Here is a 16,802-nt window from a genome sequence, read left to right on the forward strand (position 1 = left end):
ACAGTAAGGGTATACATCAAATCAAATACATACGAATTCATCAATTCTATCACATCACTCAAGCAATCAAGCACCCGCTTCAACATCGCGACTTCGTGTAACGACTTCTCGTGAATAATACTCAAAGTATGAGGAACTAAATGGAAAGCGCATGTATATCTATATACCCCTTTTCAAGACCGGGAGTTTGAGTTTGAGGTTGATGAGTGAGGAATGAGATTGAGATACGTGATATATAGTATGTACATGTGAATGGTTTACGGATTGAGAGAAAAAGAAAGAATTATGAGGGGAATGCTGGTATTATATTAGACTATAATATAAGTACCTGGTTGGTCATAGTTATTTCTTTGGGGTTTACAAAGTATTTATCTATCTATCCGTCTATCTTTCGTATGAATGAATGATTGAATCGGTACGATGGAAACAGTGATTTTATTTTGTCTTGTTCCCTTGAGAAAAGGAAATGCCTTAGCTTATCAACATGTTCTAAGAAAAGATACTCAATGTAAGACTTACATATATCTTCATTCACTCTCCTATCCCTGCCCCCTCAATCCTTCCCCAAGAAAAAAACCCCAAATTCAGATCTATATTCGAATCCGATACTCGTAAATATTGCCTTTGCGAATGAACAAGCAAGCTCAAGTATCTCAAGTATCATGAGTCATCAAGTACTCAAACAACTGTATCTCCAACTACCTACCTACCTCGCTTCGCGATCCCTCCCTTTCTAGACGCTTTATTCACTTGAAGCAATAGGTATCATGCCTGGATTCAAGATCGTAATTCGCTCACAACTAAAACTCGCTTCTTTATTATAATCATAATTATTATAATTACTTCTATTTCTCTCTCTCCCTTCTTCTATTTTTCTCTCCGACTTTCTATTTACCTTTCTTTTCTTTTCCCCTTTCCCTTCCTTCGAGCGCAGCGAGCTATGGGGGTTTGGGGGCTTGCCCCCATCCATCCATACCTAGGTATTCATAGATAGATATTTATATCCTATCATCTACGAGTACCTAATCATAGCACTGATAACATTCCATCTTCATCTTCATCTCCATACTCAGAACCTTTAAATTTCAATCTCTCAATGTCTCATTTATGTATTCTAAATCTTTTGAATCCCCCTTTACAACTCATTAATAGCTATATTTGGATTTGACTTGATATAATACCATATATATAGACATATTATACAAACCACCCTTCCCCCACCTCTTCTCCTTTCTCGAAAATTTCTCTAGTTATAAGAAAAATCTATCTTTGTTTTAGTATTATATCTGTATTAGTACTAAGATAGATTGATAAATAAATCGATAATAAAAATAGATAAATAATAATCTTCTAATCATCTCACATTCATATTCAGATCTTATCCTCATCTCATTCTTATTATTCTCATCTCCTCATCTTCCAATACCCATCTATCTACTCACTCACCTCCTACCAGGCCCTCACCCTCCTACCCACGTTATCGCCTCCTACCCACCTATCTAGCTATCTATCTATCTATCTATCTATATACTCATCTCCCCCCCCTCTCCCCCTCTCCTTCTCTCTATTCAAACAAATCTTTTAAAGATTTCTTTTCTCTTTATTAATCGATTCACCTTATTTCATTTCCTTTCATTTCATCTCATCTCTCACTTCATTTTATTTCATTTCTTCTTTCTCTTCTTCTCTCTTTAAATTCTACTCAAATTCTTAAATTCCTCCAAATTCCCCAAATTCCTTTCTTCTTAAGTTCTTAAATTCCTAATTCATACGCTTTAAAATCTTCAACATTTTACTTCAATCTATTAGCTATAATTATTATCCAATTATTCAGATATTCAGATATTCAGATATTCAGATATTCAGAGTATTCAGATATTCAGATATTCAGATATTGCAGATATTCAGATATTCAGATATTCAGAAATCCAGACTTTTAGATTTTCATACTTATACACTCATAAACTCATATAACTTCAATATTATATACTTCAATATTCAATACTTATATATTTAATTACACACTTATTTATTTTCTCATATATTCATTCATTTAATTATTTATTATATCAATTGACATCATACCCCTCTCCCCCCTTTTCCTCCCTCTCCCATCCCCCCATCACAAGCCCCAAACCTTACTTTTCTACCTTCGACATCATCATTCTTATTCTCATTACTATCCTTTATCATCACCCTTATGCCTATTATCCTCACCATCCTCACTATCCTCACTATCCCTATCCTTACCAAATTACTATCCTCACCATCCTTATCAAATCACTATTCTCATTAAATCACTATCCTCACCAAATCACCATCCTCACCAAATTATTATTACTATCCTCATCCCTATCATCCTCACCATCCTCACCTCACCAAATCATCATCCTCCTCAAACCCTCCCTTCCCCCCCCAAAAAAGAAAAGTAAATACCTCCAGCTAGGCTTGATTGATATGGATTCTTGGGTTTTGTTTTGAGAAGGGGAATCTGAATCTGAATCTGAATGTGGATGTAAGCGTAAACATGAACGTGAACCGAATAGCTACCTACCTACCTAGGTATATATTAGATTTGAATTGAATGCTGATGGGTGATAGATAGTACACATGACATCATGCCGAGAAATATCTATCATGTGTGTACCTAGTAGAGGATTCTTACGTTCATGTGATTATGTGTTCATAGATGTTTACCTACTTAGATTGAAACAAAGTTGGGTATCAAGGGAACGCAAAGAGCATTCAACGTAAATCGACAATGTAGACAATTTAAATCAAAGACAAATTTACAAAGCAAATAGACAAGCTATATATGTTCATGTAATAGTTTCATTTCCCAAAGCAATGAAATGCAATGTTACTAAGTACAGCGCCCATTTGCGATACCTATTCCCCTAACCATCATCATTACTATCATCAGTTAAACCATTGAATCCATCACCCCAATAGAATTTCCATCAATGAATTAGAAATCCCATGTCAATCAATAAGCAAGCTCCTTTTATGTTGTAAAGTGAAGTGAAGAAAGAAATCAATCAATCCATTCACTCATTTACAAAGCGGCAGCAAAGATGGCGGCACCACCAAAGAGAGCAGCGGCTCCCATAGCACCAGTTTGAATAGCAGCTCCACCAGTGGAAGTAGAGGTGACAGTTTCACCAGCAGAGTTGGTGGTGGTAACAACTGAACCAGCAGAAGTAGCACGGCTACTGGCAGAAGAGGACAAAGAGGAAGTCTTAGAGCTCAAGCTGGATGCAAGAGAGCTGGAGACAGATGCGAGAGAAGATGAAGCAGAGGAAGCGGCCGAGCCGGTAAGAGTTGCTGCGGAAGATTGAGCGGACGAGAGAGAAGATTCAGCTGAAGCTTGAGCAGAGTTGATGGAAGATTCGGCAGAGGAGACGACGGAAGAGAGAGAAGATGAGACGGAAGAGAGGGTAGATGAGAGACCAGATGCGAGGGAAGCAGAGGACTCTGAAGCGGAAGAGGCGGAAGAGGCAGATGTCACGGCTGCACTTGATGCGGAATCAGTGGCCGAGCTGAGAAGAGTTCCAGCACTGGCGGTAGCATCTGAGAGGATGGATTCAACAGAAGATTGACCCTAAGATATCATGTTAGTATCTTGCTACAAGTGTATATTGTCGATGTGATCTGTAAATCTGTCGCTCGATATCCCCAAGATGGAAGTAAAACATACCATAACAGCACCGGCCAAAGCCAAAACGACAATGTTCTTGAATTGCATATTTGCGGTTGATTGTATTAAACTTGTTTGTGTTGAAGAAGTATTGGGTATGTAATGAAGAAAGTAATAAAAGACTTTTTGGGTATCGAGTTGAGTGAAAAGTGATGAGAGTGTAAGAGTTTAGATGTAGAGAAGAAGAAGAAGAAAAGATCGATCAACAAACCGGAAGCCGAATTCTTATATAGCCCTCCCACCAACAGCACAAAACGAGCTTTCCACGTATACCAAGGTCTTCTACCTAGGCAAGTAGGCACCTCCACTAGGTCATACTAGCCTCATCATTACTTCCAAGTTAATAAGTGGCTGAGGACGATCCACTTTTCCAGCTTTCTTGACGTTTTGTATGATGGTTGATTGGTTTGTGGAATTCCATGGAAAAGGAATTAGGTACGTACTAGGTATGATTTAACATTCACGTCATTGCCGTGCCAGACTAACTTTAGTGGGGATTTACTCATCTCCTAGTTTCATGGCAAAGGCAAAGGCAAGGCAAGACGAGGCAAGGCAAAGGCAGAGGCAGAGGCAGAGGCAGAGGCGAAAGAAGGTAAAAGCAATAGAAATACCTAGGTAGGTAAAGTAAAGGTAAAGAATTCTATCGAATCAACTTGGAAGAATTGAGTGAAGCATGAAAGTTTTCGTTGAACACTTCCGTTTGTTCGCTTTGTTCTGTTGGTACCTAGGCTCCCACGTTGGTTGGGGTTGAGATGTGAAGCTAGTATAATTTGAGTATAATTCGAGGATAAGTTGTATAAAATTTGCATAGCCCATAGTTTATATAATCAAAGCACGCTGTTCCATTTCTTATTTGTTACAACTGCGATACTATCTACCCAGGTAGACACTATTTACTTGAAGAGAGCGCGTAAAGATATCTCCCCGTAGTTATACCTTACCACGCAATCCTCCCAAGACCATACATAGCGTAATTTAGTAGAAAAGCTATTTTGGTTTTGCAGAGACGGAGAGAGTAGTGTACAATAGTAGTTTACCGGTCTGAGTACTATCTGAGCACGAGCATATGTACCTGCTATTCTACACCATACAAAATAGGAAATTGAGTGTCGACAATTGGTTGCATATCTACAAAACATAACATACCTACATACATACCTACCTACCTACCTAAGCAACGTTGTTCCTGCAGTGAAAACAAAACAAAACAAAACAAACAAAACAAAACATCGATACAAAAAACACCTCCCTACCCATTCCATCATCCACTATTCACGTGTTATGACAGCATAGATGTTTCCAATAGACAGTCCAGACCAGACTCCAAACCGAGAAATATGATGAAATCACTGAGACAACCCGCTTGGTCCAGTTCCTCTGACATTCATCGTCAGATCATATCATATCACGTCACATCACAAATATCACACATATCATATATCACAACATACAATAATAATATAACAACCCAGCACACATATAGGTATTAGATAGGCCCCGGGCCATCACCTCCCAACCACCGAAATCCGATGTTTACGAGCATCGAGAAAAGCAATTTGCCATCTCTCATGCTTGAATCTGGATGGAGGACCTATCGAACGTGTCTCGCTTTCAATTTCCTAGTCACCATGTACGAGTATGTGCTAGAGAAAAAGAGTCGGGGAGTCCGATGGTACGAGGTTAGTTGATGTATATATAGGTATATACTAGTTATATAGATACGGTCTAGACAATTGACTGGTGTTCATAACTGGCTATTCTATTCTATTCTATATCTGGAGCATCTAGACATCTCGACATCTGAGCATAAATTAGTTTTTTTTCCCTTTCCTTTCATTTCATTCCATAAAATATAAACTGTCAGTAAAAAGTCCGAGGAATACCTACCTAGCTATATCTATCTATCTATCCATCTAAACACAAACACATATATATTATGCAACCCTTCACATCCAACAACCAAACAACCAAAGCTCGGCACGCTGCCGCAATACCGAATTCCCAAGCATCCACACTCCCGTCCCGGAGATATCAACAAATCACACCCCAGCATGCCCTCTCATTTTATGTAACGACATCTCGTCCCTACTGCACATCATTTCTTGGCGAAGTTTGAAGGTATGGTGGTGAGCTGCACGTGTGCCTTGTTTGCTTAGGAATATTATATCAAATCATATTATATCAAATCATATCAAATCACATCACATCATCTCTTTTACATTAGTCTTCTCTCTGAGGGTATCAAAATCAATCAATCAATCATACCCGCATAAAGCAGAAGAAGAAAGATCACCATCTTCAATCCTACCTAATCCTACCCACCTCCGTCAAACATCACATCACATCAAATCAAATCAAATCAAATCAAATCAAATCAAAAATCACCATTACCCCAACCCAACCCCAACCAAACAAACACCCAAACACCAAAGTCAACTTAAACTTAAACTTTGGAATACTAACATTCCCTCCTCCCCCCAATCCCAATCCCAGTTCCAGTCCAGTCCAGCCCATCTAACCGCGATCCCCGATCCCCGCACTTGGCATCCATATCCATCCATACCCTAGCTTCCCTTCCCTTCCCTTCCCTTTCCTTCCCTTTCCCATCCCTTTCCCTTCCCTTTCCCTTCCCTTTCCCTTCCCTTTCCCTTCCCTTTCCCTTCCCTTTCCCATCCCTTTCCCATCCCTTTCCCATCCCTTTCCCATCCCTTCCCTCCCAGCCACAGCCACAGCCACAGCCACAGCCCAGACTAAACTACCCGTAACCCGTACTCCATACTTCGTAAGTATTCCAACTCCACCTAAAGCTAAAGCTAAAGTCCAACCAAACCAAACCTTCCACTTCTGCTTCCGCTTCCGCTTCTCATTGGCGCCATCGTAGATATACCAAAACAGTTACTGTGAAATTCCATCCACGGCTTAAAAGTTATGTTGCGCAGACCCAGAGGCTCCAAATATCTTACGAAGTAGGTACTGTCGGGTACGAGTAGTCCAACGCAAAATCACAACTCCCGCTCGCTCGCGCCCAGCCGCATTATCCATTCACTCATTCACTCATCCACCACCATGGCGTCATCGTAATTCTTGGTACCTTTTTTGTATTACGGTATTCATTATTCATTGTTCATTATTCATTATTCATTCCAAGGTTGTTCATCTCACAATTATTCTTACGAAAATTACGAAAATGAAAATTACGAAAATTATCATTATTATTATTATTCAATCTCCGATTAACCACCCCCCTTCAGGACCTGATCTGATCTGATCTGATCTGATAGAACAGGATAGGATACCTAGGACAGGACAGGATAATAATACCCCGGTAATAACCATGGAATTCTCAAAATTCCAACTCTATTTTCTTGAGAAACAAAGCATCCCGTCAGCATCAACATCAACATCAACATCAACATCAACATTAACATTGGCATCAGCATTAGCATCAAGGTCGGCAATCAAACATCCGTTTAGCCGTCCCGTCCTTTCCTTTCCACCTTTCCAGCCCAGCCCCACCTGCAAGCCCCAAACCCCAGCCACACCCTCAGCCACAGCCGCGAATCTCGAACGCCACCTGCACTCACCTGGGCACCCGTGGACTACCTAGATTCACGTAGAATACCTAGGAACAGGAGGGACGTGGACATCCAGAGACACCCGACTACACCCAAATCACTCCTGAGGTCACTCGAGCAAAGCCTTTGAGAAAAGAAAAATATACTTCCTAGATAACTGCTACCTACTACCTACTCGTACCTAATAGCTACTTCAAAAATACTCATATTCACATACACATACAAATATCAATTCAAATCAAATCAAATCAAATCAAATCAAAAGCTCAGTATCCCTACTCCTACTCCTATTCCTACTCCCTCCTACTCTAGAACCAACCACAACCACAATCACAATCACAATCACAGTATATAAAAATTGTAAATCCGCATGAAATTCAAAGAAAACTCTTCAACCACAAGGTTTACTTAGGTATATACATGAATATACGATGGATACGATATGTGAAATTCAAAGATCCTGATAGGTAATCAATCAATCTACCGATAAATTTGACATTGAATATTAAAAAGAATACCTATCCATCCATCCATCCATCCATCCATTCCTAACATCTAACATCCCGCTCTCTTCATCCTACCCTACCCTGCCCTCACAATCTTAATTATCAGAATCAACTTGTACATACTATACATACTAGGTATTCCTTCCTAATCCGTCAGATCCTCGGCAACTAGATTATTGCTGGAGGTACCTATCGTAGGTACCTAGTAGATAGATACATACATACACACATACATACATTCCATCGCCACCTACCTGCGTCTTGGTGATGAATGATCTACCTAATAAGTAGCCGCCTGATACCTGATACCCGATACCTAATGCGATTCCTTTCTTCAAAGATCAAATCGGGGAACGTAGGTACCTAGTAATCCAAGAAATGTTACATGAACATCCATCCATTGTAACCAATTTTCGTAATCGTACATTACTTAAGAATTCATCGCCACCAAACGCTTTGGTGGTTTCAAAACGTTTGAAACAAGTCCTCGAGAATCGAGGACATTCTAGTGTGGAATGAATGTCCCGTGAGAGAATTGCAAATGACGCTCCGCTGGCCCTCTGGGAGCCACTGCCGTGGAGGCAGACTATTTAGGTATAGTGTAAATAATGTTCATTCAATTATTGGTTTGATATGGAGCAATTCCCTTCTTAATCTCATATACTATCTCCGCCGCTTCATCTGCACTCTTGGCTTCAAAATCATATCGTTTTTCTTCCCGTGATTTGTATACCACAAGCTGTATTGTCATTATTCATTAGTTTCGGACTTGAGGGCAGAGATGTTAGATTCTGTATAACATACCTTAAAATTGGTCGGGTGTCTTCGTGTCACTTTACAACCAACCACATTACTAAAATGCACCGTGGTTGTTTTGCCTTGTCCTTCAAACATCGTCTTGCCTGTGGATGCTGGAAGAATATGTAGATATTCTCCATCAATCGCAATCACCCTTTCGTTCATTCCTACAAACCTCATTGGTTGTTTTCTCCATACTATATACCTTCGATAGTTGGCACTTCCAAGTTCATCTTGTTTGACACTCTCCATAAGAGGATGTGGTACTAACATTTGAGTTCCCTTGCGCGCTTTGCGAGGATCGGGTCGATCTACCATTAATGAATTGGGTGTACTACTTGATGGCGAACCAGTCATCGTCAATGGTCCATCCGTAGCAAAACGTCGTCGATACAAATCTAATTCTGATGAATTACCAATTGATCCCACTGTGCGATCTAGATAAACGACAGTCCCAGATCCCGTAAGTTTGAGAACGTGTCCTGCTTTGTCCAGTTGTCTCTTCTTACAAACCGTATCGAGGACATCAGCCAAGTAAGTATCGGTTGTGACTTCCAGAGCGACCATTTGTCCAGGTGTAGCATTAATTGAATGAATGTGAATGCTCAAGATCTTTTTGGTACCACCACCTCGCGAAGTAGGTTGAGTAAGAGCTGTTCCAATTGTAGGCGCATCTGCCAACGTGGAATTCTTTCGTAATGCAGTCATAGTTGTAAGAAGAGGATTTTGATAAGGTTGTGTACCAAGAGGAAATGAAGTATTAGCTTTGGGTGTATTGATAGGAGTAAAATCTTCTTCCGTTTCAGATGAGGCAACCGCCTCTTGTTTGAATTGAGGAGTAAGCCTCTGGTTCTCTTCAAACTGTTCATCGGTAGCCTCAACCAAAGCAAACTCGTCAAAAGTTTTGGAGTTTGATCTCGCTCTTGGTCCAGCTTTATTGTTGGCAAACGTAAATGATGTAACTGGCTTGAGACGATCAAGAGGTGGGAAGTCAGTGTCCACTTCCCCATCATCGACCATCCTTAAGATCCATCGATTGACATTCAATTTCTCAGGGGCTATGGTAGGTTCTAATTTTTCCTCAAAATACCTCCATAGACTCAACCCGATCAAATCAGTAATGACCACTGGTCGATTATGTGACTCATCTTCATGAACAGTTCTTCGAATCAAAACCTCATAGGGCTTCTTTGTTGAAGTAGCAAATGGCGCCAATATACGAATATTGATAGGGTTTGGATCACCTTGTCCAGAGAGAGATGCAAAATTTTCGAATGGCATATTAGCTTTCGTTCGCTTAGCCGTAATCATTGCGGTCAACAAACTCTTAGGTTGTATCATACTAATTGGACGAGGAGGTGGTAGGGCTTGAAGTACTGGAGGGGCTGGCTTGGATCTTTTCGTTGGTGATCGTATAAGATCTCGAGGTATGGTATTACCGATATGTTCTGGGGCTGCAGTTATCGGTCCATCAACACTATCTAATATAGATGCACTGTCGATACTACCACCAAACGTGGAAGACATATCTGATCCCGAGTCTTCTTCTTCCTCTTCCTCTTCTAAAAGATCACTGACTTGTCTCTTCACGCCCACATCTGGATCCGACGGACCTGTTCGAACCGTTCTACCGGCTCTCGCAGCATTTCTGTTTGATTCTCTCTGTCTTTGAAAAGCAGATGCATCAAACTCATTATCAGATGACATTTCACTACTCGTAACAGTATCCCTTCTGGCTCTTTCCTTCACAACTTCTACAGCAGACTGGGAACCTCTTCTTATGCCAGGTCCCGGAGTTCGTGAAGGAGAATTTGCAGTAGTAGATTGTCGAAGATTGGATCCACGAATAGGAGAAGAACCAGAACGATTTCGTATAGGCATTTTAGAGAATTTGATTTGTTGTGCTGCCCTTTGATCTCCATCATCATCACTATCATCACTCAAATCGCTACTATCTTCCTCCTCCATTTGTTCTCGTCTGCGCCTCCTTTTGGTAGCGATTCCAGGCCCAACAGTATCCCCTGCCCCTCCTGTGAGCAAACCTCCTTCGTCAACTTCATCTTCAAGACCTGAAGGTGCCAGACCAGCTGATCTAGGTGGTGCTTGGAAATATTCCGATGCGATGGCGGTGGGTATTGGTGGGGAATGAGTTCGTTTTATATTTGCGGCATTCGTGCGCCATCCAGCAGCTTTGAATCCGGGAGTGTTTAGGAATCCATCGTTGATTGTTATGAGCCTTTCACCAACACCATCTGCGATTGTATTTAAATAATTTGATCTCAATTGATAAGAGACGAGACTGTGTAACGCGTCAGTTAGATTAAGGAAGTGGGATGGTTGGGGAATTAGAAATCTTACTCTTCCACTTGAATGACCGACATGGTAGAAAAATAATGTAAATAATGTATAGAAACGATCACCGGCTCGTAAGTACGAAAGAATGGTAAGAAGGGTTGAAAGGTATGATTGCTCAAGTCATTATCAAGCTTCCATAATTGAATTCAACATGATGGATGAAGTTGCGATACTATCAGTGTTCAGCCTTACAGTATCTGGGGTACACTAAAATTGGCGCCTATGTGATTTTCATCAGGCTGTAATGACAGCCTTTTCCCCAACTCTCACAAACCATAAACCATTACAATCAAAATCATCAAAAGAAAAAAACACCGCAACGATGGGACTGGTAGATTATTCAGATTCGGAAGATTCAGATTCTCCAGAGATTACTGCGCCAAAGCCATCAACATCAACATCCGCAACTGGTAAACCTGCATTCCAAAAAGTTGTCGATAGATCAAATCCTGGCAAAATTCGGGTTTCATTACCACAAGCATCTTTGAAAGACGATACCAAAACCGATGAGCCTCCAACGAAGCGCGCAAAGACAGGTGGTGGAGCTTTCAGTGGATTTAATTCATTCTTGCCAGCTCCAAAGAGAACAGGACAATCTACAAGTGCGACATTAGGTGGTGGAAATGGGCCGCGAAAGAGTGGTTTGGGAGCTGGAGTTAGTTTGAAGACTGGTGCAGCTCCTGCTTTTAGTAGAGAACCAGAACCGGTACAGGAGAGAGAATACACAGCGGAAGAGCCTGCTGAAGAGGAAGAGGGAGCTAGTGGATCTGGATTGAATTCACCTCCTCCAAGCTCCTTGGTCGATGAACAGAAACCAGCAGATGAAGTCAAATTGGTCGGGAAACCATTAATGTTCAGACCATTATCCGTCGCGAGGAAGCCAGCAAGAAAGAAGCTCCAGAAGCCAAATTCAAATGCATCTACGCCTTCTACTTCTACTTCAACACCACAAATTACCACACCAGCCACTCCACAGAATACCAGGAAGGTAGCGCCAAAACCAAAAGTCTCCTTGTTCTCTCTAGAAGTAGAACCAGTTAACACTCCAAACGCCACTTCAAATGGAGAATACACACCACTACTCTACCAACCCACTCCTTCCAAAGAACCCATATACGAAGAGTACACCCCAACAACCAACCATACCCTCCCCTTCGCTCCCACGCCTCCAATTAACAACCACAATACCGAATCCCTCTCCTCTATAGCCGACACTCTCCATCTCTCCGCCGCCGAACGTCGTCAACTCTTCGGTCGTCAAAAAGGTGGTGGTTCCGGCCCACAGGCTGCAACAAAAATCATAAATTTCAATACAGATCAAGAATACGCACATAATGAAGAACTCCGCGCTGCAGGAGAACAAGTTGTGCATAACCCTGTCAGAGCAATCGCGCCTGGTAAACATAGTTTGAAACAGTTGGTTGGAGCGGCGCAGAGTCAGAGGGAAGCATTGGAGGAGAGTTTTGCGACGGGTAGGAATAATAGAAAGGAAGCGGGGAGTAAATATGGGTGGTAGATAGGGGTTTGGATAGTAGATTGGTTTCTAATGATGAGAAAGAAAGAAGAAGGGAAGAAGGGGGAATGAAAATATGAAATGAGAAATGAGAAATAATTCGATACCCATATACACTATTCTCAAATCGTGTTTTATGATTTCACATGCGTAATATTTGCACTAATATATCGGAAAGACCTCAAACCTTCTCTCAATCGTCTCACTCATTCCGCTGGTAAATATCACGGCAGTACAATGATAAGCGAGGAGACCCCCTTATATTCCCGAAAGATTGGTATCAATTTGCTAGCACTTTGAAGTAATCGAATATCTATTGAATATCTTGCAAAGTAGAAGCTGCCAAGACTCCTGGCGACAGAAACTATATTCTTATATTAACAAAATCTTTGACAGAGTAGTTGCTTAGCTATGGAGATATGGGGTATGTCAAAATCATTTGGAGCGAGGGGTGGAGTTTGAAAGTTGGGCGTGAAATGCTACGGAATCTATGGTAGGGATAGAGGTTAGGAATTGTGGTTGTGATCTATGTATTATGGATATACACTATATGGTAAAGTTGGAGGGACAAAGAGAAAGAGAGAGAGGTACATATGCATAGTGAAGAGAGGAAGTAAATTGTAGTTAAGAACCGCATTGTAGGTATGTAGAATCGTATATAAGATATATAAAGATGCAGTAAATGTATATACAAATTTCATCATTTTCCCATCCGTCCTAACACCTATCCCAGAATAAATGTTCAAAGGACCCAAAGATCAAAACCAACTCCTCCCGATCACAGCTCTTGTTCTCGGGAAATATATGCGCCATAAGCCGAAGCCGTAATCCTGAACCCAAATACATATAAAAGCCACACCAAATTTTAACAATCCACTTGAATAAGAGTGAGTCTCCTTTCTCCTCTCATCAAATGCTCCCACTCTCCTCTAGTCCCCGGACTCACATCTTCCACTCGATTCGGGGTTCTATCACCCCTGAAAAAAGGTCCCCGATCTTCTCTCTCTCCATTTCCGCTCTCCCTCTCCCAAACCGGACTTTCCCCATCCCTCCCCTTAGCGCTCTCACCCACCTCCACCAAATCCTCTTCCTCAGCACTAAAAGACGTCTTCACCGAGAGCGACTTCCTCACTTCGTCATTAAAAATCGCCTTTTCTCCTGCACTCCCCCCATAAATCCTCTTATACCCTTCCTCAACATCACACAGCGCACTCAGCGAAATGCCCAACCACTCATACCCTCTCATTACCTCACTTCTCCCGATCTTTCCCCCGCGTACCAAAACCACGCGTCGCAACTCATCAATCGCAATACTCATATCTTCTGCGGAAAGACTGCGCGAATAAGTATGCAGCGCGCATTTAAAGGAATACAGATAATCAAGCGAGTAGAGGGATAATCCCGGGGCGGTGAACACGACGCGATTTTGAGCCAGCGAGCGACGAATGAGATCTTGAGTTGAGGGATCGGAGATGGGGGAGGAGAGGGAGGAGGAGGAGAGCCAGTCGGATCCGATGGAGGGGAATTTTCTTTCGGCTCGCGAAATGGTGGAGCGGAGGATGCGTTCGGCGCGGGGAGTGAGACGGGTGGAATGCATGAGGGTGATGCCGTAGCGGTTGGGGGTATCGGGGGATACCCATTCTGCGGGGGGAGAAGAGGGGGTGGAAGGAGGGGAAATGGATGCGCGGATGTGGTGGGCCATGGTATCTTTGGGGGAAGAGGGAAGGCCGGAGTATTTTGTGCGGGAGAGATAGATTGTCGAGGTGGAGAGGGTAGATGTTGTGGTTGAGTTTGAGCGCTCCGAAAGAGAATTCGAGAAGATGGTGCTGGTTGGGCTTGAAGAACGAGAACTGACTGGACAGGTTCCTCGACTTGAGAGTGAAATGTTGCGAACGTGAGATGTGAGTGGAGCGCTATTGTAAAGAAGTGTTGATGGGGATGTAGTGTGTGAGTAAGAACCGGGTGCGGTTGTAGTTCTGGAAATAGCGGGACTTTGTATTTGATTGTCTTTTTTGACGACGATCAATGATAAGTGAAGTCTCTTTCGTACCAAGCGTTTTGATACGTAATCGAGAGCTTCGAGTAATTCTGATGGTAGTTGCATTGGTTGGAGCAACGATGTGCCCGCTTCCAATGGAGAGGATATGTTGTGCTTTGAGATAGGCATATTGATGACAATGAACAGATATGCAATGAGTAGATGTTATCGAGAGACTTTCAATTGTCTATCTTGATATCCAATGCAAAAAGCTGAAGCCGATGGGAGAGCTACTTAACTCGAGGGAGCAGTCAAGAGATATATAAATTTCAAGACTTCCAAAACCCAGAAGACGCCAATACCCAAAATAAACTCTCCGATGCATGATACCCGCATAGCGGAGAGACAAGCATGTAGCCTTAGCATGTAACTAACATGGTATATAAGGCATATCGCGCAAGATACTGACAGATCGTGGAGCTTTGACTACATTCTGCTCTATGATCACTTAGTACTACATCAATAGTATCATAAAGGGGAAAATTGTTTCTCTCTAGTGTGAATGGTGTGTGCAATCTGCAAGACATTCTTGATAATATGATATGATTGGTTAGAAGTGTATTCTAAAATAAAACATTGCATTCGTTTGATTTTAACCGACGGGTGAGTCTATTTTGGGAGTTGCAGATTACTAAGTAGCATACTCAATTTGATAAACCCACACCTCTTTACGCGCTACACATTCAAATATATTGGTACGTAGTAACAACAAGCTATGATTTTATCAATATCTCCAAGATGTGACGAACTCCGGGCGCCTAACACCCCCTGAATCCCAGTCACACACCGATATCCATATCCAATCCGTGCAACCCCTAACGTACTTCAAGTTTATTTTTGGATGTGACGAACTGTCAAATATAGAAACAAATTACCCCGCACCACCCACTTCTGGCGTTTATCTTTGTGTTGATCAGTAGATCAATTGATGTAAACAAGATATGTCTCTTAATTGAATGCGAGCCCTATCCTCCCTCTTCTTCGACATAGATTCGAATAGGGAATTTTCCGATATCACAATTCAAAACCTTGCATATCGCATATCGCATATCGCATATTGGATATCACATATTTCTATTTACATTTGGTACTTTCTGATAATCTAATCCTCGTCTACTCGGATCTATGCGCCTATTGCTCGCATATTTAGATCTTCCCATTCATATACATAAGGTTATCATACCAGACTAGATGTTAATTTTAGGTCTTCTTAAGCTATGATATAGGTCCACTAGACCTTCAAATCCCTGTGTCACGATATCCCGTTTGCTAGGGTTCTTTATAGACGTCATTTTTCATAAGTATTTTAGATTATCAAAGTCATTCACCACACTTCACTTCATATCCAAAGTTCAAATCGTCATGAACCAAAGCGAACAAATATTCACGTCTAAAACCCAGCCCTTGGAACTTCTGGTAAATGCAAACTACGTTATCACAACCATTAAAGTTTGAGTTTCCAACACTCTCATCTTGAGTCAGTACATGTCTATACATCTAGATAACCACCCGATTGACTCATCTATCTTCCTATAGCTGAGTCAATAATATCACCGCAGGCATCAATTTCAGTACTTCTGAACAAAACATAACCCACAAAAATCTCTATGCGTCCACATCTCCCACTTACTCTCATCCTCAAGCCCGAATTTCCTTCTCCAATAGAAGATTCATTCTCCCTCCTCAAATCTATCTTCCTCTCTATCTTACATCTCCAAGCTTTTCCCCATACCCATCACTCTCCCCATCTCTCCCAACTTCTATCCTCACTAATCCCCAACTTAAACATACCAAATCCCAAATGTCAGGTCCCACGCTCTAAAACACAACACAACACAATATACATATCCTTCTCTTTCTCCCTTCTCTTTCTCCCTCCTCTTTCTCCCTCCATCCCTCTATTCCAAATATCACACAAACATCTACCCACCTTCTAGACTTGAATCCCAATTCCATCACTCACCAGAACCATAGATATACATCTGCAACCCCTTTTCCCTAATCACTCACCCACTCACCCAGCAAATATACCCTCACCTCCCAAACTCCTCATATTCCCCATCCCATTCTTTTCTCATTCCCTTCAGCTTACACACCCCTCTATATTTCCCCATCTCTATGCATCTCCATCTCCATCTCCATCTCCATCTCCATCTCCATCTCCATCTCCATCTCCATCTCCATCTCCATCTCCATCTCCATCTCCATCTCCATCTCCATCTCCATCTCCATCTCCATCTCCATCTCCCATCCTTCTATAAACATCATATCCATTTATCTCTCCACAACTCCTTCTATCATCCTTCTCACCTTCTACCCC

At 41.8% G+C, this 16,802-nt stretch overlaps 4 protein-coding genes across 4 annotated transcripts; 1 reads left to right on the plus strand and 3 right to left on the minus strand.

Moving 5' to 3' along the window:
- Positions 1–3,055: 3,055 nt before the first annotated feature.
- Positions 3,056–3,745, minus strand: EAF02_001243 (uncharacterized protein; the record flags this gene model as incomplete). The annotated part of the gene is made up of 2 exons (XM_038897291.1): positions 3,056–3,601; positions 3,698–3,745. 2 exons carry the CDS (start codon positions 3,743–3,745, stop codon positions 3,056–3,058), a joined length of 594 nt encoding a protein of 197 aa, XP_038764150.1.
- Positions 3,746–8,394: 4,649 nt separating this feature from the next.
- On the minus strand, positions 8,395–10,957 carry EAF02_001244 (uncharacterized protein; the record flags this gene model as incomplete). Its single annotated transcript, XM_038897292.1, has 3 exons — positions 8,395–8,517; positions 8,583–10,875; positions 10,935–10,957. The coding sequence occupies 3 exons, from the start codon at positions 10,955–10,957 to the stop codon at positions 8,395–8,397; spliced, it is 2,439 nt and encodes an 812-aa protein (XP_038764151.1).
- A 296-nt stretch (positions 10,958–11,253) lies between these two features.
- EAF02_001245 (uncharacterized protein) lies at positions 11,254–12,447 on the plus strand (the record flags this gene model as incomplete). The annotated part of the gene is made up of 1 exon (XM_038897293.1): positions 11,254–12,447. One exon carries the CDS (start codon positions 11,254–11,256, stop codon positions 12,445–12,447), a length of 1,194 nt encoding a protein of 397 aa, XP_038764152.1.
- Positions 12,448–13,309: 862 nt separating this feature from the next.
- EAF02_001246 (uncharacterized protein) lies at positions 13,310–14,611 on the minus strand (the record flags this gene model as incomplete). Its single annotated transcript, XM_038897294.1, has 1 exon — positions 13,310–14,611. The coding sequence occupies one exon, from the start codon at positions 14,609–14,611 to the stop codon at positions 13,310–13,312; it is 1,302 nt and encodes a 433-aa protein (XP_038764153.1).
- Between the last annotated feature and the right edge of the window lie 2,191 nt (positions 14,612–16,802).

Source organism: Botrytis sinoallii, assembly GCF_014898435.1.
Source record: "Botrytis sinoallii strain Bc 23 chromosome Unknown BSIN_001, whole genome shotgun sequence".
Taxonomy (NCBI): Eukaryota; Fungi; Ascomycota; class Leotiomycetes; order Helotiales; family Sclerotiniaceae; genus Botrytis; species Botrytis sinoallii.